Below are 24,671 nucleotides of genomic sequence, written 5' to 3'. Positions count from 1 at the left end.
TGACTTAATATAAGTAAAGCGTATTATATTATCTGTAGATAGTAAAGCTGCATGCTTCTGCAATAAATGAGTCACGCTCGCTGCATCAGATTAAGAATAGTAGATAGGAAAGACTAGTAAGAAATTTGCTATCGCGTATAGTAGGATAAGTAGGTTGTCTACAACTCTATTCTTCTTAAAATTCTTTTCATTTGTCGCATTTTATCTAATTTTTGATAAGAATGAATTTAACAAAAAATATTATATTTAAAGTTTTCCAAAAATGTAAGAACAATAATGGCGTAGTGAGAGCTGTTTTTTTCGTTTGAGAACACTTAAGAATATTTCAGAATTATGTTAATAATAATGATGTAAGTACTAAGTTCATCTATATAATATATACATTGTAACACAAATATTTCAGTACCAACATAATTATCTATTTTGGGGCATTAAGAATTTTTTACTCTCCAGTTTAAAAATATTTTTTATTGTTCAGCACAAGTCACTAGATCGAAAATTCTAGTTTCATATTACAATGAATTTTAAAAATAAACGCTCGTACAATTCATAATCCGTTGTAAATGAAAACAAGTTTACAGTTCCTCATCAACGCGCTCAATGAGGCAAAAATTAGAATTACAAAAGTAATTACCTATCTTGTTACCGCATCATATCAAACACACGTGCATTACGATACCGTGCGAAACGCAGCTAATTCAAAAACCATACAAATACGATAGTAATTAGGCCCCATCTTCCTGTCTTAGAAAAAACTCGCTCCCCTTGTCTATGCCCGCGCATAAGATCTCATTCACGCTACGTCATTTCACAGATAAACAAAAAAAAACAAAACACTATTATTCGAAATTTGAATAGTGAGTTGCCATTGCAAAAAAACCGCTAATGACAGTGACGTTTAGAATAAGATGGCGGATGTGATCATGCATTTGATTAAGTGATTATCACTTGCGGTGATTGATATGCGTAATACGTTTTATGAATATTAATGGTTGCAGGTTTTCTAACGTACAGAGAATGAAAGGGTTATCTTTCGTGTGAAGAATTCTTTTTTGAGGATTTGATGCTAAAAAAATTATTAATATTAAACGTGTAGGTAGGTAGTGGATTAAACATTTAAACAAGAAGTTGTAATTGGTAGACAATAATTGCATTCTTAATCGAATTTCATATAAATAATATAGTTACGAATCTGACGCCCGAGAAACAATACATACCTACATATATATTTTTAACGTTTTTATAACATTGGAAGTTTCAGAAAGCAGACTTGTTACTCAAAAGCAATACCTCCCAGGCAACACTCGTTAATGGTGATGAGAAGAATGAATGTTGGAACAAAAATTGCAATATTTCAATTACAATAATATATGACATAGTTACTTCTTTATAAATTTATATACTTAATCATTAATAAAAATTTAATACAGTTCTTGTTTTTTTTTTACATTAACTAATTTATACTCTATAGTCTATACTAATATTATAAAGCTGAAGAGTTTGTTTATTTGAACGCGCTAATCTTAGGAACTACTGGTCCGTTTTGAAAAATTATTTCAGTGTTAGATAGCCCATTTATCGAGTAAGGCATTGTTTTATGTCATTACGCTCGCGCTAAGACCAACAGGAGCGGAGCCATGCGGGTGACACTGCGAAGCAAAGCTTGTAATAATTATAATCCGTGAAAAACTTTAGACTCTACCGTAAACTCTATATATCTCTATTATAGTCCTCCTATAGTATCCTGTGTATTTGACTCACATTTTTTTTATCCCAAAGCTACTAATACAACCCTTTGTTTCTTATAACATCCGTATCGTAGTGACTGTCCGATTTACATACCAAATTGACCCACAAAAACTTTCGGCGCTCTTTATATTTTTTCTATGCGATCGAAAGTGATATTTCGGCAGGTGGCAACACTTTTTCTAATAATTAATCAGTGTTGCATCTGTTTTGTAATTATGGAGCGAAGGGTTAATCAAACATAATAAAGAAATTAGTTTCTGATGGACATGTGTTTTCGAATGTAGTGTAATTATGCAATTATATTTTATAGTAATTATAATCATAGACTCTAATAATGTTTTCAATTTTAATGCAATACATTTTCTACATATTACATATTAGCTTTTACTAAACTTAAAGTGTTTAAATAGCGTATATGTACAAGTAATTTAACGTTTTTATGAGAGCTGCTGCAGCCTGCTTAGTATATTTTCAGCACGATCAGGAGATATATTACAATTAATGTTATTCTATTCACTAATATTGTGATGTAGGTATACAACATATCTACCTATTAAGTATGTAATGAATATCTGTTTAAGTACGTGGTGATGGAATATCCCATTTATTAAAATCGGATGGTTATTCTAATATCTACTTTCGTGGCACGTATCACGATACATACAAAATTCTTTTGTAATACTAAAACAATGTGGTGCGAAAATTATAATGATATACGAAGAAAACATACTAAAATACATGAGAAAAGACTACTCTTTTTTAATAATTTGTCAATCACAAAGTTTTTATTGTTACAAAATATCTAAATAGTTACCTATATTAATAATACCGAGAAAGTACAAGAATTTAAAAAATGTACCTACTTTAAAATTAAAACAATAAAGTACCTAACTATTACTTATAACTACCGTCTAGAAGCTTTTTCCTCGAAGCTTACAAGTTTCAATCAGTTGGCCCTCACAGGGTCAGCAAAAAGCCGAGCCCTTCTTGCTCCCCTGACATACAAAAACATAGGGTTGTCGCAAAATATATTTAAAACTGTAAGTAGTTTTGGAATTATTTTATTATACTAAAAATATCTACCCATATAAAACAGTATCTGACTGAGTAATGATAACAAATTACAGATAGAGATGCAGTTTAAAGCAATCCAAGATATGTCAGTTATTTTTATAACACTAAATGTTTTTGAATCTATATATTCCTTTCTATAACTCATATCTATAAATAATTTAAATTAATAGCACAGGTAAGCATTTTATGTCTTTGTTATTAATTAAATATATTTATGAAACCGTAAATAGTATAAGAATAGAAATACTAACAAATTTAATAAATTTATTAATTTAATAAATTTATTTTAAAAAAGATAAGTGGTAGCCCTAAATAAACAAAGACGCCCGGTCAGCCCCGACCCTAGTGTTCATTTGAACTAGTGAACTTGCTATATAGTTATCTCTCTGCGACCTCGTTTAAAAACGCAGAAAAAACGATTGTACGATTTTTACTCAGTAAAATAGTGTTTTCATTCTTAGTAAGGAATGTTGATAATTAATAAATGAATGTATCGAATATTTTTTTTAATGTTTGTTATTAAACGTTTATGAATAGCAATTTAATAACGATAATGATTTCGTATTAACTTCAAAACGAAATGCTGTGTTTTTTATCATAGTATATTCTGTCAATCATAACCACTGTAAGAAGCGTAGACTATATTTTTCCACAAAGAAAGCTCAACCCCAAAAAAAACCGATAACCGAAGGTAAGTGCTAAAAGAAACCATTTATAATTTCGCCCGGAGCGCCACTTAGAACCTTTACACATGTTTCATTATTATAAAAATTGTCTAATTGCCACCTTTCAGACCGTTTCTGTCGTTAGCACCTCACCTACGCATCACTTTTTATTGAATAACTGTGGGTAAATTGCGTGGGGCTGTTTTGACCACCCTACGGCTTTGGAAGGGTTAGGGCTGTCAATGGTTTATTATAAGCATTCGATGTAAGGCGACAATTTTAATTATTGAAAATGAAATTTAAATCGTCCGATTTTATAGTGATGTAACGTAGTGTGTGATTAATTTTCAAAAATAAGAAAAATGAGTGAAATTAATTTAAATATCTATTTGTATTATTGTCATATTTCGTTGAGTATTAGTATTAGCTATTAAATTATTTACAGTTTTTTTTATTTATTTATAATAGATCATTATAATATAAGAACCCTAAAGAACCTAATATCAAAACTAGTATAATATTAGTTGTAACAACTTATAAGCTTAAAATGTTAATCTTAGCAATAAGCGCAATAAAGAAGTAATAAAACGAAGCAATATCATTATATATTTTTTTCAATGAAATTGAGATAAACAAAACCCTCACAGTGACGCTACTAAGATCTAGAACATTCCAACCCTATCCCTGCCGCGGCATCTGTCAGTCAAAGGGTTGCACCCCTCGGTCACTCGGGCACACAGTATGTTTACATACCGGCACTTGGCTGCGTTATACAATTACAAATAGCAGTTTATTTTTAATTGTCTCGTTTTCTAATTAACACAGAATTTAATCATCATCATATTAATTACATTGTAGTAGTACTTAGTACCTGTAAATAACTATTTTTATCGATGAAATTACGTATAAATGGAGTTAATACTTGATCGCAAAATGACAAAAAGTTTAATTTATTTTCGATTTGGAAACATCGAGCTGAAAGTCAATTAAATGCATTTAGATTCTAGACTGTGTACAAAAACCAGTCTTATCTTTATCATCTTTCGGATGAACTAGTTTCCTACATCTGTAGTTTTTTACGCATTAATACAAAGTTCTTAGTATTTGTCTCGGTATTCTGCCACAAGTTAAATACCGGCACATCGACACATTGTACGACATAAAGAATTTACCTTTCAATTACTTAACCATTCTGACGTATGGTCCACTCGCTTTTTATCCATCCACATCCTCTCATTAGGGCCATTTATACATCTTCCCGGAAGTCAAAATACTGGGGTCATTTATTCCCACAGACGGCACCTTACGGTTAAAACAAACTTATAATTTTAATACTGGCAACCCTTCCGTATTTTTTCTTCGCGTCCATTCAATCTGATTCCAACCTCTTCCGTGAGAACATCAAATATGACCATAGACAAAAAGAGGACTGTATGGAGGTCTCGTAAAAAATATTAAAATGGGGTCGCGAGTGGACAGTTGTCTTCACAAAAAGAGATATTGCTCAAGTATGAATAATAAATAGCCCCGATCCTCGATAAAAAGGGATTATCTGATTGTGAAGTAAAGGTGGTGTTGTTAATGGGTGGAATGGTCCATTAAATTGTTAGTAACCTTGCGTACATAAAATATACCATAAACTGATGCATAAACGAATTTTAAAGTGATTTAAAATTAAACTGTTTCCTATTTATATAATTATGAAAAATGGCTATTTGTAATAAAAAGAATTACGAAAAGAAACCTTGGACACCCAAAAAAATCGTGAGATTTTTTTTTAATCTACTAAAAATATATTAACGTAAAAATTAATCTTATTCGATTCAAATAACCACTGACTATAAAACGGAATAATGATCTTTTTTTCAAATCACTGTGAATCATTAAGTTTTTTACGTTGCCCTCTCGCCTCCCTGTGTCCCTCGTACAGGTGATGGAGGAAAAAAACAGACACACAACAATGGTCGTAGCTGCGTTCTCACGCTGCTTTTTATATTTTTATGTATGTCATGACCTGTATGTACTTGCATACATTGTTAATTAAAATATTATAATTTTAATAAAATATTTTTGTTTTAACTAAACTTATAGTACTTACATTTATAAAACCAACAAAGTACCGACCACTTGTTGATAAATCGTGAAAACTCAAAAAATTTCTATCATAAATCACTTTTTTTATAACTACCCTAAATACACATGCTAACCACTAGGCTAACAAGGCAAGGCAGGCTTTACATCATACAACAAGACCTACGTAGGAATGCTAGGTATTCCCTCGTCCACTGCGCCCTGTTAGCACGCGTGTGAATTTATAAATAATTAATTGGCGAACTGACAGTAATTTTATTTACTGCAACTATATACCTTAAATCAAGTAATATTGTAGGGCAGGGTATATACAATGTTAATATATTCTTTGACAGTATAGGCAACCTAAATAAATCTATCCAGGTATATATTAAAATTGTGTGGTGTTGTTAAAAGACAAATGACTTTAAATGAATGGAATCACAATTGTATGTTTTTTTAATCGAGCTACCAACCTGAGCATTGAAGCATTTCCTGGATTTAATACGTCATAAAAATAAAAATCTATCAAAATCGAATTACTAACCCCCACAATAAAATTATCTTTAATGACAAATGAATTCGAGAGACACATGTTATTTCCGATTCGGTAAAATCATTTAACCCGTAAAAAACACATCCTCACCCACAACTCAAATTGACAATTAAAAAGGAATAAAACAAATCTCTATGGTCGTCGGTGTCAAAAAAGAGCGGGAAAATACAACTGACGCTTTTTTAGTGCAACAGGTGGCAAAGGGTTAACTTGACTAATGTATGCGTATTCTTAGAGCTTGGAGAAAGCGTAGAAAATGGACAGTCAAAACATGTGCTGTGGTCGTTAATTAATTAATGAAGAAATTGAAAGTTACCCCTTTTACTTGCATAACTATTTATCAACTTTTTATTGAGTTTCATTTAAATTAGTTTATAGTAACTTAGTAATAAACAACCTTTATGAAAACACGAGTGGTTTCCAACAATGGGTAGATACTTTTTATTACACAACGTCTTTTTTCTCGTCTGTCAAGTTCACCACGCTCTGTGTTTAATTACCTTAAAAACTGTGTTTTTTACCTTTGTTTGGCTTGCTGTTGGGTGGAGATTGTTTGGTGTTGAGGAGTTGATACTTTCCTATAATAATCTTCAAATCGGAACGTCGAACAACTCGGCAGAAAGTGTATAAACTTTTCGAAGATACATTTTACCGAAAATCAACTGCGGGCAGTTCCATATTTTGGCGATATCTTCGCCTGCATGCTGAGCCAAGGAATTCAAGTTTTATCACCAGTGTACCGAAGCCCCATACTGGTATGAATTTATTTTTGATGGTTGTTTACAACACAATCAGTTTCTGTTAAATGTCACCTGTCATAACGCTGTTTGAATCTGTCAAGATAAAACAATCAACGACGGTACAGATACAAGTCTTTTTGACAGCGTCATAGACATCATTTTTCAAGACGCGTATCTTATTTTTACGTACTAAATAGTGACTATAAAATCATTACAAATATGAGTAATAATAATATTTGGGGATGCTGTACACCGCATCAAAAAAATAAAGATCCTTATATTGTTTGTGTGAAATGTGAGAAAAATTATCATTTTGCTTGTATGGGCCTTGATGAAGCCTCGCTTAGTCCTGAAATGCGCTCCGTTTGGAGCTGTCCCGACTGTGTGCGGGCAATTCCGAGAGCATCAAATAATGATAATACCCCCCTACGTAACGTTTCAACCGTCAGAGGCAATAAAAGGCAGGCTGTCAACTCTCCCCCGATGGTTAATGTGTCTCCCACTATTACACGCGAAGATATTAAGGATGTCGTACAGGAGGTTTTAAAGGATACCTTAAATAATTTGTTCGCAAAAATGAATGATAACATTGTGAACGCAATTAATAGTGAATTAAAACCGCTAAAGGATGAAATTACCGCTCTTAAGAATTCTATGATGTTTATTAGTGATCAATACGAAGATATTAAGAAGAATCATGATGCGTCTCAATTAAAAATTTCCGCTCTTGAGAAAGAAAATGATGGCTTGCTACATACAGTTTCTAGTCTTGAGCATCGCTGTAACCAAATTGAACAACAGCTTCGTCAGAATAATATAGAAATACAATGCATACCCGAAAATAAAAATGAGAACTTGATGCAAATAATTAAAAATCTTGGAAATGTTGTTGGTTGCCCCTTAGAAGATGAAAGCATTATTCATTGTACCCGCATCTCAAAGATTAATAAGACTAGTCCTCGTCCTAGATCCGTTATTGTTCAATTGTCCTCTACAAGACTTCGTGATCAATTCATAGCTTCGGTTCAAAATTATAATAAAAAAAACGAAAAAAATAGAATAAACAGCGGACTCATTGGGGTTTCAGGAAATCCATCACCTATATTTGTTAGTGAGCATTTATCACCTTTCTATAAAGGGTTACACGCAGCAGCTCGACTGAGGGCAAAGGAAAAGGGATACAAGTTTGTTTGGATACGAGGTGGACGTATTTTTATGAGGAAGAACGAGGAAGCCCCATATATCCTTGTCCAGAACTTTAATGTTTTAGATAAGTTAGATTAAGAACTAGTGCATATATATATTTTTTTTCTTTCTTTTCTGTTTTTATTCATGCATGTGGATTGTTTTTTATTTATATTTGGTACTTTAAATCTGTATTATCAAAACACTAGAGGCTTACGAACTAAAACGCACGAATTTTTCAGACAATTGGCATGCTCTAATTATGACTTAATTATACTTACAGAGACCTGGTTAAATGATAATATCAAAAGTAGTGAGCTTTTTGACGACCGTTATACTGTCTATCGAAAGGATAGGTGCGATTCCAGTTTCTCATCAAAAAAAGATGGAGGTGGGGTACTTATTGCTGTTTCTTCAAAATTAACTTCGAGGCGTAAGCCTGAATGGGAAACTAAGCTTGAAGATCTCTGGGTTATACTGGACTGGCCTTTGTCGCAATCGGTTCATCATATTGCAATATGTGCCGTTTATTTGCCTCCTCCGGTGGATCGTTCGATACTGGAACATTTCTTAGATAATTGTAGTAGGTTACTTGAATTGTCGTATGGTCACTTAATACTTGGAGACTTTAATCTAGGTCATATTAATTGGGACTTAGTTGGTACACATGAATACATTGCGCCCAACCATTGTCAAATTTTACTCGACTTCTTATTTCTAAACCACTTAAAGCAGCACAACAATGTCCTTAATTCAACAAATAGAATTTTGGATTTAGTGATCTCTAATAACGTGCCGCTTTGCAGCGTCATTGAGTCTGTATCTCCACTGTGTAACCTTGATAAGTATCATCCTCCTCTCGATATAGTAGTTACCAATAAAATTGAAGCTAAACTTCCTTATAATAGGTTTGCTTGTAAATTTAATTTCTTTAAAGCAGATTATGAGTCTATTAACAACGAACTTAGCACTTGTGATTGGAATGAACTGTTTTGTGACCTTGATAACGTAGATTCAATGTTGGATATTTTATATGCTAAGATTAGGAATACCATTCATAAATACGTGCCTAAAATTAAGTCCAAAAATAATAAATATCCTCCTTGGTTCAATAATAATCTTAAAAAAATGTTAAAGGAGAAGTTCAAATTAAGACAGCGTTACAGGAAGTACAACAATCCTAGAGATAAAATCGAATTGCACATAATTAGCACTAGATGTTCTAAAACTGCAAATATTTGCTATAATCTATACATTAGATCTGTAGAAGATAAAATTCATTCTAACCCTAAATACTTTTGGTCTTACATTAAGTCCAAACGAGGAGGTAATAGTGCATATCCACCTTCCATGTCTCTAGGTGATGAAGCCTCCTCAGATAGTGTTCGTGTATGCGAGCTTTTCTCTAAATATTTTGGATCTGTTTATTCGAAGAGAGATCCCGATGTTGAAGAACAACAGCCATCAACTATAATTTCCGTGAATAACGACCTTCTCCTGACGTTACCGCGTATTGAGTATGAGCCTCTTTTAAAGAAACTCAAGGCTATCGATGTTTTTAAGGGCGCTGGACCGGATGGCATACATCCTAAGTTCATTGTTGCATGTGCTGAAAGTCTGGTACAGCCACTTTTGAGAATCTTTAACTTTTCCTTGAGTTATGGTTTCTTCCCTACAAACTGGAAGGTGGCTAAGGTCATACCTATTCATAAGTCTGGTTCAAAAGAACTAATAAATAATTATAGGCCCATATCGATTCTTTCCACCTTTGCCAAGATATTTGAGTCTTTCATTTGTCCAGCTCTCACTAGGCATTTCAAACAATTCCTCTCTTCTCACCAACATGGTTTTGTTCAGCATAGATCTACTATGACCAACTTGACAGATTTTACCGAAACCATTATCGACGAGCTAGATTCAAATAAACAAATTGACACTATTTACGCTGACTTTAGCAAAGCTTTTGACAGAGTTCCACATCACATCTTGCTGCAGAAATTATGTAGATATGGACTCTCACCTTTGTTTTTGAAGTGGATAAAGTCCTATCTAAGCGATCGTTCATTTTTTGTAGCTGTTAACGGGTTTGATGCTTTGCCACACAATGTTACTTCGGGAGTTCCTCAAGGTTCACACCTAGGTCCTGTTCTTTTTAACTTCTTCGTTAATGACATTCCAGAAATATTAGTTAATTCACGTTGTTTCATGTATGCTGATGACCTTAAGTTCTGTAGAATTATTGATTGCTTTGAAGATGCACTGAAACTACAAGAGGACCTTGATAAGTTAGCCTTATGGTGCTGTAGGAATGGTATGGAATTGAACACTGAAAAATGTTTCTCCATCCGCTATGCTAGAAAGTCTAAAACTATTCCTTTCAAATATCACATAAACAATATGGAAATCCAGGAGAATTCTGTTACTAAAGACTTGGGAGTGCTATTTGACAGTAAACTAACTTTTGTTAATCACCTTGAATATGTTACGAATCGTGCTTCAAAGATGTTGGGTTTTATTGTAAGAAATTCTAAAGGATTTCATAACTCCAAAACTAAGATTATGTTATACAACAGTCTCGTACGTAGTATTCTTGAATATTGCTCGGTTGTCTGGAGACCACATTACGCGACTCACGCTTTAAGACTGGAACGCATACAAAAGAAATTCTTATGGCACCTGAGTTACTCCTGCAGGTTATCTCATAAAAGGCTTACCTCTTACCAAAGGCGCTTGTCGCATTTTGACATTTCATCCCTCGAAAATCGTTACATATTTTCAGATATTGTTTTTGTAGCCAAAATTTTTCAGAATAAAATTGATTGTCCGCAATTGTTAAATAAATTTAATCTCAGAGTTCCTTCTAGATACCCGCGCAATAAAATTACACCTTTGGTTCCTCCTCTGCGTAGGACCGTTTTTGGCCGAAATTCCCCCGTCTGTAGATTAAGTAAACTAGTCAATGAGTATGCCAATTGTATTGATATTTTTCACGACAACTGTCATAGAATACGTAAATATTTCAAAGATTTGTCTTGATTTGGTTTGTATTCTTTTCCTTTTGTGACGTGACTTGACTCAAACGTAATTATTAGATATTATTATTTTTTTTCCATGTTGTGTTGTCCTATAATTGTTTGTCACAATTGTCAAAATTTTTTATTGTAACTTGTACCTATATAATAAGTATTGTTGTGACAAGTGTTGGATGACCTCAATAAATAAAATAAAAATAAAAAATAAAATTACCTAAAAGAAATATGAATAGATTATAGGAAATGAAAAATGTCCGGCGAGACATTTCCTACTTCAGTACAAGTGTAAAAATATTATTATATTTGATCATAGCCAAAAAAATAATCTCCAATATTTTTAAATGACCCAGTAATAACTCAAATCTGTCAAAAATCAATTGTCGACACCTGTCAAAAAAGTAAACAATGGTTGTATCTGTATCAAAGGTCTTTGACCTTTCCACAGACAACATTAAACAAATCTTTCTAATACGCAATAAATTCCATTTTTGAATAGCATTTAGTTTCACCCTTAAGGAATAGTTATCTTCAAAGATTGTACAATCAAAACTGGATCGTAGTTTTATTTAGTGTGGGTTTAATTTTGTGTGGGGCATAAATGTGGGTCTGTCATTTCGTTTGTCCGTCAAAGGTGAGGAACATCTGCCCAGCAGCTGCCGAGATTAGATCGGACTTGTCCGTTCCTTCAAATCACGGTGGACGCGGAAGGGTTCAGTTTTTTATACGTCTTTACTCTTTATTATGTAAAGGTACCACAGTCATGCGAAATTGGCGCCAATTTTGTTCTTTTCAAATCAAACAGGGAGAGAGAGAAGATATTTTTTGTAGAAAAAATTGTTTCTTCTTTTCTACTTTTATAAAACGAACGTTATGATACTCACATTGCATAATTATTTTTCTGGTACCTACGGTTAAAATTAAGCTTATTGTGCATAATAGAAAAAAAAATATTATTCGTAATAATTTTTAAGTTTGTTCTTCTTCTAAATTACATTGGCTTAGATTTTAATTTTTCTTTTATTTCTACACTATGAAATCGCACTTCCTTTATCGTGAAAAAACACTTCATACCCCACAAACCCGCTCATGTTTGAATAAACATACATTTATCCAGTATTAAAGAATCAGTAATCTATCACTCAAATGTTGCCAGTTGCCACTAATTACTTAACACCATATTCTGCGCTGGCAAGACCATACCAGGTTAAGTGTTAAATGCTCGAGTTCCTTGCACATCATAACCATATCTGGGTAATAACTGCGTGTATTTTAGCGTAAATGTTTTATTTCCCTACTAATTGAGTATTTGAATAAAAATTTTTTTTGTGCTAAATGGAAAGATTATATATTAGTTTCATAACAAAACTGTTTTTTTTTATTGTTTTTTGCAATAATTCAAAAGTTATTTCAAAATAAAAATTAGTCTTTGAATCCAGTACCGAAAACACACCGACAACTCCCGAAGCGTCACCCGAACGCGTGTGACGTCATAATGTTAGTTTTCACTCATTGCAGTTGATAGAAAAACGTATACAACTATAACATTTTGACGTCACATCTATCGTGACCAGTCATGGCGCGTTTATAGTCACGTGACTTTAATTTAAATTTCATCAATTTTTAATTGCTTATAATTCATTGAAAAATCACTTTTTTGGAGATTTTTGCATTGAATATCAATATTATTAATAATAAAGTTTTAAAATACATAAAAAAAATCAATATTTTTTTATTATTCAAATACTCAATTATTGTAATTAAAAGGAAGTTATTTGTCCAGAAAATTTCTGAAGTGGTTGCTTCGCTGTTTACAGCATCAGCATTGCTAAAAGGTGGATAGAACACTGAAAATTAGCTCTGCTAAGATTATTATTTTTCGAGACTAAAATGAAACACGTGATTTTGAATTTTCTAAATACTTTCATAGGTATTCTTGGGTCGCGGAAGAATTCCAAACAATACCCGCGGCCCCATCATTAAAGCGGCTCGATGGAACACGTGGGGTTTTAGTCAGTAAGAATCCGACATAACCCACGACTCCTTCCCCGGGGGCCGTGGGTATCTTTGGAAGATTTCCCCACTTTAAAAAAAAAGGTATCCTTAATTCCAAGCCATCCTTATTCTTTAATTGATTAAAAATTATACCACATTGTTGCTAAAAAACGAACTCCACACAAAAACGCATTCTTCACAAACGAGTATACAAACAGAACATTAACAATTTTCATTTCAAGACAGACATAATTGTGAAATCATAAAAAGCAATAATATTTTTTGTTCACACTAGAGACTAAACCATACATGGAAACAGCTATAACATAAGCGCCATTAATTTTTTTCCCGCGTTAATGATTGACGCGACCCACTTCCAGTCTATTAACAATCTTGTATGATTAAAAAAAAACATTTCGTTGCAAAAAAATTCCCTCCAAATTGCAGATGCATGTGCAATTTGACGACTGTTTTAAATGAATGTACATATTTATTTGAAGTTTTTGTAAGACATGTCGTGCGACGAAAAGGTTCTTTTGATGTTACATGACTTTATTCGGTGCAAGAGTCTAAATATTTTCAGCCCTAAGAGACTGTACGTTTGAACCTGTAATTCTTATATATAAAAATGAATCGCAAAATGTGTTGGTAAGCGCATAACTCGAGAACGGCTGAACCGATTTCGATAATTATTTTTTTATTATATTCCTTGAAATACGAGTATGGTTCTTATGTAGAGAAAACGTAAACATGTACCACGGGCGAAGCCGGGGCGGACCGCTAGTAATTTATAAATGAACAAAAAGTCTGTACAACGTAAACGTAAACTTCATAATTATGAAGGTCAGAAAAATTGTACCGCAAAACCCAATTAAAGACATGATGGTCTTTTCAAATAAATCAATATTATTTTATTATGTATTTTATATATCTGTGTTTACATTGTATTTAAAAATTAGATAACTGACATAAATAAAACACCAGTTACCTTGTTAATTTCAATTTCATGAAATCAATTACCTATCTGCTGATTTTTATTTAAATCAAGTCATTAAAAATGCAAATGCTTATTTTTTACAACTTATTAAATTTGGGGTTCATTATTATTAATAAACGATACAGAATTATACACGATAAAATGCCATTATGGTTTTCATGGAGTTTGCAAAAACGTCCAAAATCGCCGCGTTCCGGGCGATAAATAAAAAATAAGACAAAGCGTGAATTTGATTCGCGCTTTAAGTTCTGTAGAATTTAATAAGCTCTTCGCTTTTATTTAGCAATACCTACTCTATAGTCTACGATTATTATTACTTAATGGCCACCAAAAGTATTAATTAATAAGCTAATGAAGTAAAATTTTACTATTCTGATTTTCTTGTGGTTATTCTATTAATAATTATAGTATTTCATCTACCTTTAGACAAAGCAAATTCTAATTCAGTAGAAGTAACTTCAATCCATGGTTACCTGTGATGGTTACACCCCAAAAAATAACAAATTGTAAATCAAACCTCTTTTAAAACATTGAATTCTACTTCTTACCCAAAACACGTTAAAAAATTACACTGATAAAATCTGAAATTCAAACGGACCCCCAAAAAATGTGACTTGAGCCCGCTAAAATTCCGAGATTTCTTACCATCATCTGACTCCAGCCATTATCTGAGGAATTAACAGTATAAAAACACAAATTCGATAGGAGAATATGCTGACATTTTTTGCGATAATATTGTGTATGGCGAGGGCGCGAGGGACCACATAATTGCGACTCTATAAATATTGAGCTCATGAAAATTCAAGACGAGAAAAAACATTTATACATTTCATTATCAAAAGAAGCGAGGCAGGTTGTGAATGTGGACAAAAAGTAATCTATTAATTTTATTGTTTGCTGTAAATTATAAAGCCGAAAGCAACTTAAATTAAAATTTCCTCACAATCTTGCAAAATATTAACAGATTTCGTTTGGGCGTTCTATATTTTGTGTAGTTTTATTATAGAAATGTTAATTTATGTACATAATTATATATTTACTTTATAATACATCATTTCTATCACCTTTCATCCGTGTCTATATCCAACTCTACTAAATATTTATTTTGTTAATTTTCAATTTCACTTACCTAATCGTCAAATCGATAAATACTTAGGCCCGATTCAGTGCGACGCGGACCGTCCGCACGCGGACTAGGTTTTGCGTCCGTCGCGGATGATTTTGTCGTTCAGTGCGATGCGGATCGGGATCGACTGTAACCCTCTCGGTTTGCACATTTGACGCAGCCGCCATGACAACGACAGTACTTTACATCCGCTCCGCGTGACTGTTGTCCGCCGAGCACTGAACAAATACATTAGAACCAGGCACCGTCCGCCCGCGGACATCCGCGGCGCGGAGGAGCGGCGCGGAGCGATTTCGACCGCGCGCGGATAGCTCTCCGCGACGCGGACAGCTCCGCGTCGCTCTGAACGCGCTGTAAGGTTTCATACATTTTACCGTCCGTCGCGGACGTCCGCGTAGGTCATCCGCGTCGCACTGAACAGGCCCTTACTTAGTTCTAGAAAATGTTTTTTTTTAGTTTATCATCACTTTAAGCTTTATTATTTCCTACTGGAATTGGACTACATCGTTAAAACCTTCTCAATTCATTCCAATGATCAATGAAACAAATACCATTGTCAAACATAAAATGCTAATCTCAATTTCTTGTGCCTCAAACATCTCTAAACATTACTGAACGATTCTTTATTCGAACCACAGACAATTAAAAAAAAACAAGTCATTCGGTTTCTTTCGCGCGTAAAGATGCGATATGACAGATGCCTCATGGCTACCATAGATTAAAAAAAGACAAAGATATTTGCATACGTACCGTGTATTGTTGAAACGGAGAAAGGATTTTTTAAACGGATAGACTGAAAAAACAGTCTTTGTGGCTAAAGCGTTTTTGATAGGAAAGCAAATGTTTGTCAACTTGTACAATATCTAAAGGAATATAGGTTTTTTACTTTCAAGTCAACAAGGAAGTTATTTCAAAAATGAAACTACTGCGCCTTAAGTATGTGGAATAAAAATTATTAATTTAAAAGGATGAAAGGGATTTTTCACTGTTTTTCAATCAAATTGTTTTTCATTATTCATCGGCAAGATATCCTTTTTATAAAAAATAATTGCGGAAATAATAACGTCAGGCGTGAGAACAAATGCAAAGTATAGTCAATTAAATGAACATTTCATTAAGTTACTTATACTGCGGATACTACAAACTATTTCTGAATTAAATTGAATTTTCCTCCAAGCTACTTTGTATACGTCCCTCATAAATGTCTTTGCGGGCTCCGGCCCGTCTGGGAGGCTAAAAAACTGTATACCTAGAATGAGTGTACGTACAGCCTTAATGGAGATCCTTGGGAAGAAAATTAAACATGTAGGTACTTTTTACGAATGTTTTTAAGTGTTTTTGTTTAATGATATACATTTTTTTTTGTTATTAGAAGAAATACATTATTGTTTTTAGTAGATATGTATACGTATCATATGCTATTTTTATAAAATAAGTGCTAATTAAAATGATTATTCAACTATCAATTATTATATTTATATAACAAAATCTATTATAAACATGACTGTATAACAATTATAGTGCTGCAATAATGCTTGTAAAAATATTTAAAACAACATTTAAAAACTACAGAACCGCACGTGAATTTCCGCGCGCTTTTTCTCGCCGCCATTTTTATTCCGCTCCGTTTTTCAGACGGTCTACGTAGTTATGGCACAGGTTATTATCAGCTGAGTACGTTCAAGATATGTTTTTACGTTTGCATTTTATTCAAATATTTGCATAAAAGATGTTTTTATTCTGTAGGTCAGCTGTATGAGGGTTTGCATTCAAAATATATAAATTCCGCCTGTAAAGAAACGGTTTATACATTTTTGAACGAAGCGGGAACGTTGTTTTTAATAATTTAAACTGGTACATGAGAATATTTTAAATTTAAATACATTACTAAAGTATTTATTTTTCTTGAGACACTTCATAATTTCTTTTCATAGCGTGCATTGATGATATGAAATGTTTCTGGCGTTTTATATGAGTTCAAAAATTGATTGTCCTGAAGGTTTTAGAAGACGTCGCGTCGTCCTTTCGATAATGAATAGAACATAGACTTACAAATGTTAGGAGAGTACAATAAAAGCTTAAAAAATCATTTAAAAATAATTGATTGCGTTATGGCAATAGTCGTAGAACAAATGTTGTTATGATGTTAGTTAGCTTGTCCTGCGAGGTTGCTGGTGTTTTACAAGTAACCCTGTATATGTATTTATTTAAAAATTATATATGTATGTTTATCAGCCCTCTGGTTTCCATAATACAAGCGAAAGCTTAGTACGGCATCGGATCGTGCCGTGTGTGAAAATTGTACTGAAATATTTATTTTATATTTAAATATTTTCATGGCATAGATACTAGAAGACAGAAACACCGTTATAGTCTATGCCAATTAGCAATACCATGGCAATACCATAAATTGTCTATTGTTTTTTTTTCAGTGGCACAATGAGTGCAGTACACAATAGTGAGTTTTTGTGAACTGCATGTGAGCGTTGTTTTTCCCGCATTTCCACGGTTTTTCCTTCACTCTACCAAGTTAATGCGTTTTGTTGTTTTTATATTAAACATATTAGTCGATATACTTCATTGTTCATTTTATAATTCTAGGTTATGTCGGTTAAAAACGTGATTGAAATATTTTTATTGTGTTCGTAATCTTCATCTTCTTTATATATAAAAATGAATCGCAAAATGTGTTGGTAAGCGCATAACTCGAGACCGGCTGAACCGATTTCGATAATTCTTTTTTTATTATATTCCTTGAAGTACGAGGATGGTTCTTATGTAGAGAAAACGTAAATATGTACCACGGGCGAAGCCGGGGCGGACCGCTAGTCTATAATATAAAAATGAATCGCAAACTGTTTTGGTAAGCGCATAACTCGAGAACGGCTGAACCGATTTCGATAATTCTTTTTTTATTATATTCCTTGAAGTACGAGCATGGTTTTTATGTAAAGAAAACGTAAACATGTACCACGGGCGAAGCCGGGGCGGACCGCTAGTTTTCAATAAAATAATTTGTTTTGTTTCACATATTATTTAATATATCCTTTCCTTATAATTTTATAACGTGTTTGATTATATAAAGGATGGGTTTTTTATTCGAATTCTCATGAAATATATATAAATTACTATGAGATGCAATATATTTATAATATGTGTATTGTGTGTATGTCGTACCTAATTGAAAAATCAACTATAAAAAGAAAAACATGCAATTTACGTAGTTACTTTGTTAATTATTGTTATTTTCAAAGCACTCAAATGCATATTTTATTCTTAAAATACATCTGCACAATCATTTTTTTTCGCTATAGGTACCTACTTTTAATTTCACAAAAATATGGAAGTATCAAAATCGTTATTCCCTCAGCAAGCTATAGCACAGCCAATAGTAACAAGTCATCAAGAATAAAACATTATATTATTGTAGTGCAGTTTTCCTCCTTTCTAGCGCAGTTTTTATATCACACTCTATACGTTAGATGCAGTTTTTGTCGTCAATGCATCTCTCAACACGTCTTGATACTTTGAAAGTATTTTTTGATTACAATATATCATTATCATTGTTTTAGCTTTCTCTTGACTATTATAATATTTAATTAGAGCTACACAATGGCTATTTTAAATCCAGGACTTTTTTTATCAAATCGGACAGTATTTGGTAAATTATTCTTATTTATTCATTCTTACGGTTCTTTGATATAAAAAAATGCATAAATATTGATCCTTCCAATTATTTTACAAATGACTAAATAAACCCCGAAACGAATAAAAATTGTTTAATTTTTCTATGCTCTTTGTAAATTCCTATCTATTCGCTAAACCCAACGAAACGCGCTCTCAAAATTCCATGCAATAATCGCACTGTTTATTAATTAGTAATTAACTCTACAATTAACTGTATCCAAGCAATGATCTGATCTGATGATGTACCTTACCTCATAAATGCAATCACTATCAACTATCAAGTATCATAAAGGTTTTCCCGCGCACACCATTAAGGCGCGAACAAAAACCGCCATCGCGAAGACAAAGCGGGCCCCGGCGGTTGAATAAAAACGCAAATTACGGCGGTAACGGCTTCCAATCCCATCGTCAGTTTCTTTGAATCGATGCGTTTTTGTACACAGATGCAAAAAGATTGTACGTTTGCGATGAGAGCGATTCGTATGTAATATTTTCTTGTGAGTTTCCCGCTGTAATGCGCTATTCATTTGTACGTCAACTGCGTTTGGTGATGCCATATTTGATTTTTATGAACGCAGTGTACGTTAATTAAAATGTTTTGTTTTTTTATTAATTGATTTTCGTTAAAGTTTGTACTTAATGCTGCTGTGTGTTGTGTTTTATTTTAATGAGGAATTATAACGATTAAAAATCTATTTTTATTATACCTACGTAATAGGTAACTAAAGAGCCTTAAAGAAAGGATTATTTAGATTAATACACACATATTGGTTTGAGTTACATCATATTGTACCAAAATATTGAAAAGTTATTTATTTTAATACACCCAAAATATTTAAAGATCAATAAAGGATGCTAGAGATGGATCATAGTTTTTAACCAAAAGAAAATTATTACATCAAACAAGAAATATTAAGCCAAACTAATAAAATGCAGTTAAATTATTCCAAAATAATGTTTTCAAGGCGGAAGCTAAATTGTTTTTATTTTAGACATAAATTGAGATTTTAAGTTGTAAAAATATGTAGGTATGTTTTTTCATATTGAATAAGTTATGAAATTAATAATTTTTAATTATTCGGATATTTTAATAATTGCATAGTATGTGAATTTGATTATATCAACCGAATATTAAAAAAAATGGAGTTCCTACCTAAAATTTTATTTTCCTTGTTGCAGTTTAACTATATAAGTAAAAACTTATAAAATAGTCAAAATACTTACGAATGGGTTACCAAATAAATGCCTTATATTTCTGTATCTTAAAGTAGGATACTAAATTGCAAATTTAAAAAAATGTCGCATCTGAACATCCTATGCTATAAACAAATATTTTCAGTTTCAGTATAAATTACATTTCCTAAGGTTCTTGTTTGTGCATTAGAACAAAAATAGATTTTCTATTACCATAGAATATCTATTACTAACTATCGTTACTATTACTATTCCAACAAAAAACTGCTAATTGTTTTGATTTTAATAGGATAATAAAACTATAATAAAGTTCTGTACACAATAAAACAGTTAATAAATAAAACTGACCGTAATCTGAAACTAGTAAAATGTAAAGAAACCTATTCACATTAGCTACTATTCACTAAGTATTCTGTGCTATAAGTGAAATCTTTACTAATATTATAAAGCTGAAGACTTTGTTTGTTTTTTTGTTTGAACGCGCTAATCTCGGGAACTACTGGTCCGATTTGAAAAATTCTTTCAGTGTTAGATAGCCCATTTATCGAGGAAGGTTATAGGGTATATATCATCACGCTACGACCAACAGGACTAGAGCCACGGGGGTGAAACCGCGCGGAGCAGCTAGTATCAAATAATTGACAAAATATAACCTTCCGCATCGTATTTATTTACATATTTATACTATTTATGACTGAAATGTAACCTAGACCCAACCCCTATAAGTTATCTAAAGTTAATCTTATTTCTTTAACTGTTGTTTTTATATTTATCAAAAGAAATCTCTCATAATTGGGTATGTATGTTAGCATAATTAAAGTTATTGAATACATATTTGCGTAGAAATTAAAATAATAATTGTAAATTTATTTATCATTAGTGTTCAAGAGCACAATTAAAACTAACAACAAATATAAGAAATGATAAAGACGTAGCGCAAAAACTACAATTGTTTTAATGAAACACTCGGTGAGTCGAGTTTTTTGAGATCAAGCTGTTTTCCTTTTAAGTTTCAACCGGCAATGAAAATGAATATTTATCATTTCGATACGTCCTAAATATATTTTATAAGAACTCATGTAACCATATTTGATACATGGATTACTAACGAATTATTATAGAATATTATTTATGGTTTCCCTGTGAAAATATCTATCCTGTTTCGTTTTAATATAAAATTGTAATTACTCTGTCTTCTCTATTTATTAATTACTCTGTAGTGTAAATCTAATTTAAAATAAAAACTTCATAATATCATCATTTTTAATTAATAATTATAAAAGAAATAGCAGTACTTTATTTACACAATTAAGCCAAATAATAAATAAAAGTAAACATTAATTATTTTCTTTTTAAATTTAGGTGTTGCATTTTATGAAGTAGGTACTAATTAATCACCGTCGATTCTACGAAACACAACTTTGTAGCAGTAATTGTCTGCTACAGAAATGGCATCGGATATTAAAATGTTTCACAAATTAATTATGCAAGGCTATTTTTGGGCATCAAAAAAGCTTGTTAAAAAGTAATTGTGACTTACTGGTCCCATTCACGTTTCTTCCGATTATCTTATTGGAGCCGTTGGGCTGCTGGGCGGGGGGGTGCGCAGGCCGTCCCGTTTCCTCGCCCGGGCTCTCCATATCCCCCTTCTCACTCGCACACATTAACCCGCCAAACTTTACAACTATTTTCTGTCAACTTGACATATCAAACACAGCTTAAAAATAGAATCTAAAAATAATTAAAATTAAAATAAATATAAAATTGGAAATATAAATGTGAAATGTAATCCGCGTTCGTAATTCGTAATTGAATTTGGCGCGCGCGGGATGCGTTCGGATAGTCGCAGCAACGTTAGCTTGTCGAAGCGAACGCGCGACTGAAGGCTGCGGGTCGCTGGCGGAGCCCTACGGTGCAGCTGCAACGCCCCGCCCAGCACCCCACAGCCCCTCCAGGCGACCCACACTTTCACATAAAAAAGGATATAACCGAATTTCTATGAATGTACGGTGTGTCTTTATGTGAAGGGACGGAAAGGGTTTGCATGAGGGTCGCTTTGAAATTTTTTAATCGCATTTATTGATCGCGAGACGGTTCAAGGAATTATACGCTTCTATCGACGATATACGCTATAACTTTAACAACATTATATATTAAAATTAATATAAGTATACGACTTTTACCTAAATAAAATGTAAGTTTAGGTTCACTATGAAATGGTTGCATACTTTATAAATAGATACTTTGTTATTGTTTATAAGTAATTTTCAGACCACTAGTTTTTGACGCAACGCAACTTTGTGAGATAAGAGACTTTTCGCGTAGGTAATAACGCTAATCCTACATCATTTTTAATTTTAGGTACCTACATTTGTCTATTACCTACTCAAAATAACTATCAAGCAGATGGTTCCTCTATACAGCGTTTCCTGATGAAACGAACACACGTATCAGAAGTGAAACTTCTTTGGTAAGACTTAAGACGGTATTGCCATGACGCGATCTTAATTATAAGTTTCACTCCAAAAACACCTTATAACTAACCAAAAATTATTTATTCCGTTCAAGTGTTTTACTTTAGGAATTTCGCATACATTTTCCACCATTTATGACATAGGTATAGCTTTTCTGCAGTTAGTTTACCAAGAGTGATGTACGTTTTCTAAAATTTTAATGTAGATTTCTCTGATGAAACACAGCAAATACCTATAAGAAATTAACGATTATTTTCCTCTATTATTTTCCCTCTAATATCCCATTTCTTTGTAGTGAAATGCATTGCCTTTGAATTTAAACTTTGTATCTAAGTTATGCTATTATAGAACAAATAAGTTCTCAAAGTAAGTCTGAACTCAAATATTTCTCTATTCAATTAGACTTCTTCTAGAAGCACTTTTGAATCTTCATCACAAAGATTAGAATGATATTATTTTAACGAACTAAAAACGAAAAATTTAAAAACACAATTTAAATTAAAAATAAAGTTCAACCAGAAGTTAAGTTCCGGACGATTTTAGTTTTAAATTAAAACGTATACTTACCTACTTATTTTCAAAGTGTGGTTACACACATATTACAGTTATTATTACATTATATACCTACTTAATTAATTTTACAAAACATATTTCACGAATAAAACAAGCGACCACAGCTTAATAATTAGGCAGTTACAATTTAAAGTCCACAGATAATAAAAATCATCATAAAAGAAAGCGCGCGAACGCATAACCTATATTTTTAAAACATTGTTTTTGCAAATCAAGCCATACCGTTGTCGGCACGGCCACTTCATAAGTTTTTTATCTTTTCCAAGAAACACTTTTGGGGCCAATCGAGAATTAAGCTTTTGCAACTGATTATCATTTTTTAATTTGATTCCGCCACGAACGAGTTAACCCGACCTATTTTTTATTGATTTCCTTTTTTTTGGTTGAACAATTTTGGTAAGGTGTATTTTGTAAATTAATATAGAGCTATAAGGTCAATCCCGACTTTATTTAGTATACAATAACAGCTATAATGTTGCCAAAATTAATTATATTTCATATGAGGTATATTTTATGAAAAATTATATCCCTAAAATTACCTATTCCAAAAACAAGCCCTCTTTCTAAAATTGTAATTATTATTATAATAATGTTTATTTTTAATTGTATTTTACCAAAAAAATATTCGTCAAAAACAATACAGATCTACACAAGCCATCCTCCAATACAGATAATATAGAAAAAGAAAAGCGCGCGCGAATTTTCTAAAACGGTTCTCATAATTTTTTTCCGTTGTTTTCACAAAAAGGTTTCCCACAGTACAGGTAGTAGGTTTATCATATCGACATATTTCCAACTAGCAAGCGTCACTACAACCTTTCACCGGCCGAGGAAAAACCTACACTGCCTTAATAGTCCCTTAGATATTATTTACAGAAAAACTGAGGCCAGGAAGGTGGCGATTGGCGGTTAAACGTAAATAGTAACTATAGTGATCTGTAGTTGAATGATAAACGGGTCATTATGGTGTAGGTACATAATTTTCGAAAAAGTAAAATTACAGATAATGGTGTAGTATTAAGTATAGTATATTATTTTTCTTACTAGCTTTCAGCTGGAGCTTTGCTCGCTACTTCACGCTTTAAGATATTTTATTATAGATTATTTTTATTATAAAAAAGTCTAGTGGAAATTACATTAAAATCTGTTTCTTCTATTTGACATGTAACTATGTATACCTAAATATATAGGCATGTGTAATATAAACATAAATTTATAACTTGCCTGCACAGATGCCTCTTTGGTAGCATCTAATCAGCACTATGATGAACGATATCACATACATTATACTTTTTCCTATTACATGTTATTTCACACATTTACATATATTATATATTCACTCAGGATTAGTGCTCCAGCAGAAAGCTAAATTATGCGAGTAGCTACCTCTACCTACCTCTACACGATCAAAAACAATTTTTTTAATGTTCTTATTTTAAACCAAATAAAATAACAACGTCATCTCTTACATGAATTTAAAATAAAATCAGTACGCGCTAATATAATACTGGCAACACAGAGTATTACATAAAGCCGCCATTTTCGCAGCCCCAACGC

At 32.4% G+C, this 24,671-nt stretch overlaps 1 protein-coding gene and 1 long non-coding RNA gene across 2 annotated transcripts in view; both read right to left on the bottom strand.

The window, feature by feature from the left end:
* Nucleotides 1–21,957, bottom strand: part of nab (NGFI-A-binding protein homolog) — a 32,119-nt gene extending 10,162 nt beyond the window's left edge. The window contains exon 1 of the mRNA XM_089707861.1: nt 21,608–21,957. Coding sequence (XP_089563987.1) covers nt 21,608–21,731 — 124 coding nt within the window. The 5' untranslated portion in view covers nt 21,732–21,957. The remainder of the gene's footprint in view (nt 1–21,607) is intronic.
* On the bottom strand, nt 11,953–13,973 carry LOC149479222 (uncharacterized). Its single transcript, XR_016317247.1, has 3 exons — nt 13,842–13,973; nt 12,816–13,670; nt 11,953–12,365 (listed from the first exon to the last, which is right to left on the bottom strand). It is a non-coding gene; the product is annotated as an uncharacterized LOC149479222 (long non-coding RNA).
* Nucleotides 21,958–24,671: the final 2,714 nt, after the last annotated feature.

This window comes from Colias philodice, chromosome 20 (assembly GCF_061535455.1).
Source record: "Colias philodice isolate Cphi_HAF_F1 chromosome 20, ilColPhil1 Martin Lab GWU primary, whole genome shotgun sequence".
NCBI classification, from domain to species: domain Eukaryota; kingdom Metazoa; phylum Arthropoda; class Insecta; order Lepidoptera; family Pieridae; genus Colias; species Colias philodice.
The sequence above is the reverse complement of the archived record's forward strand: the minus strand, read 5'-3'. Positions and strand labels throughout refer to the sequence as shown.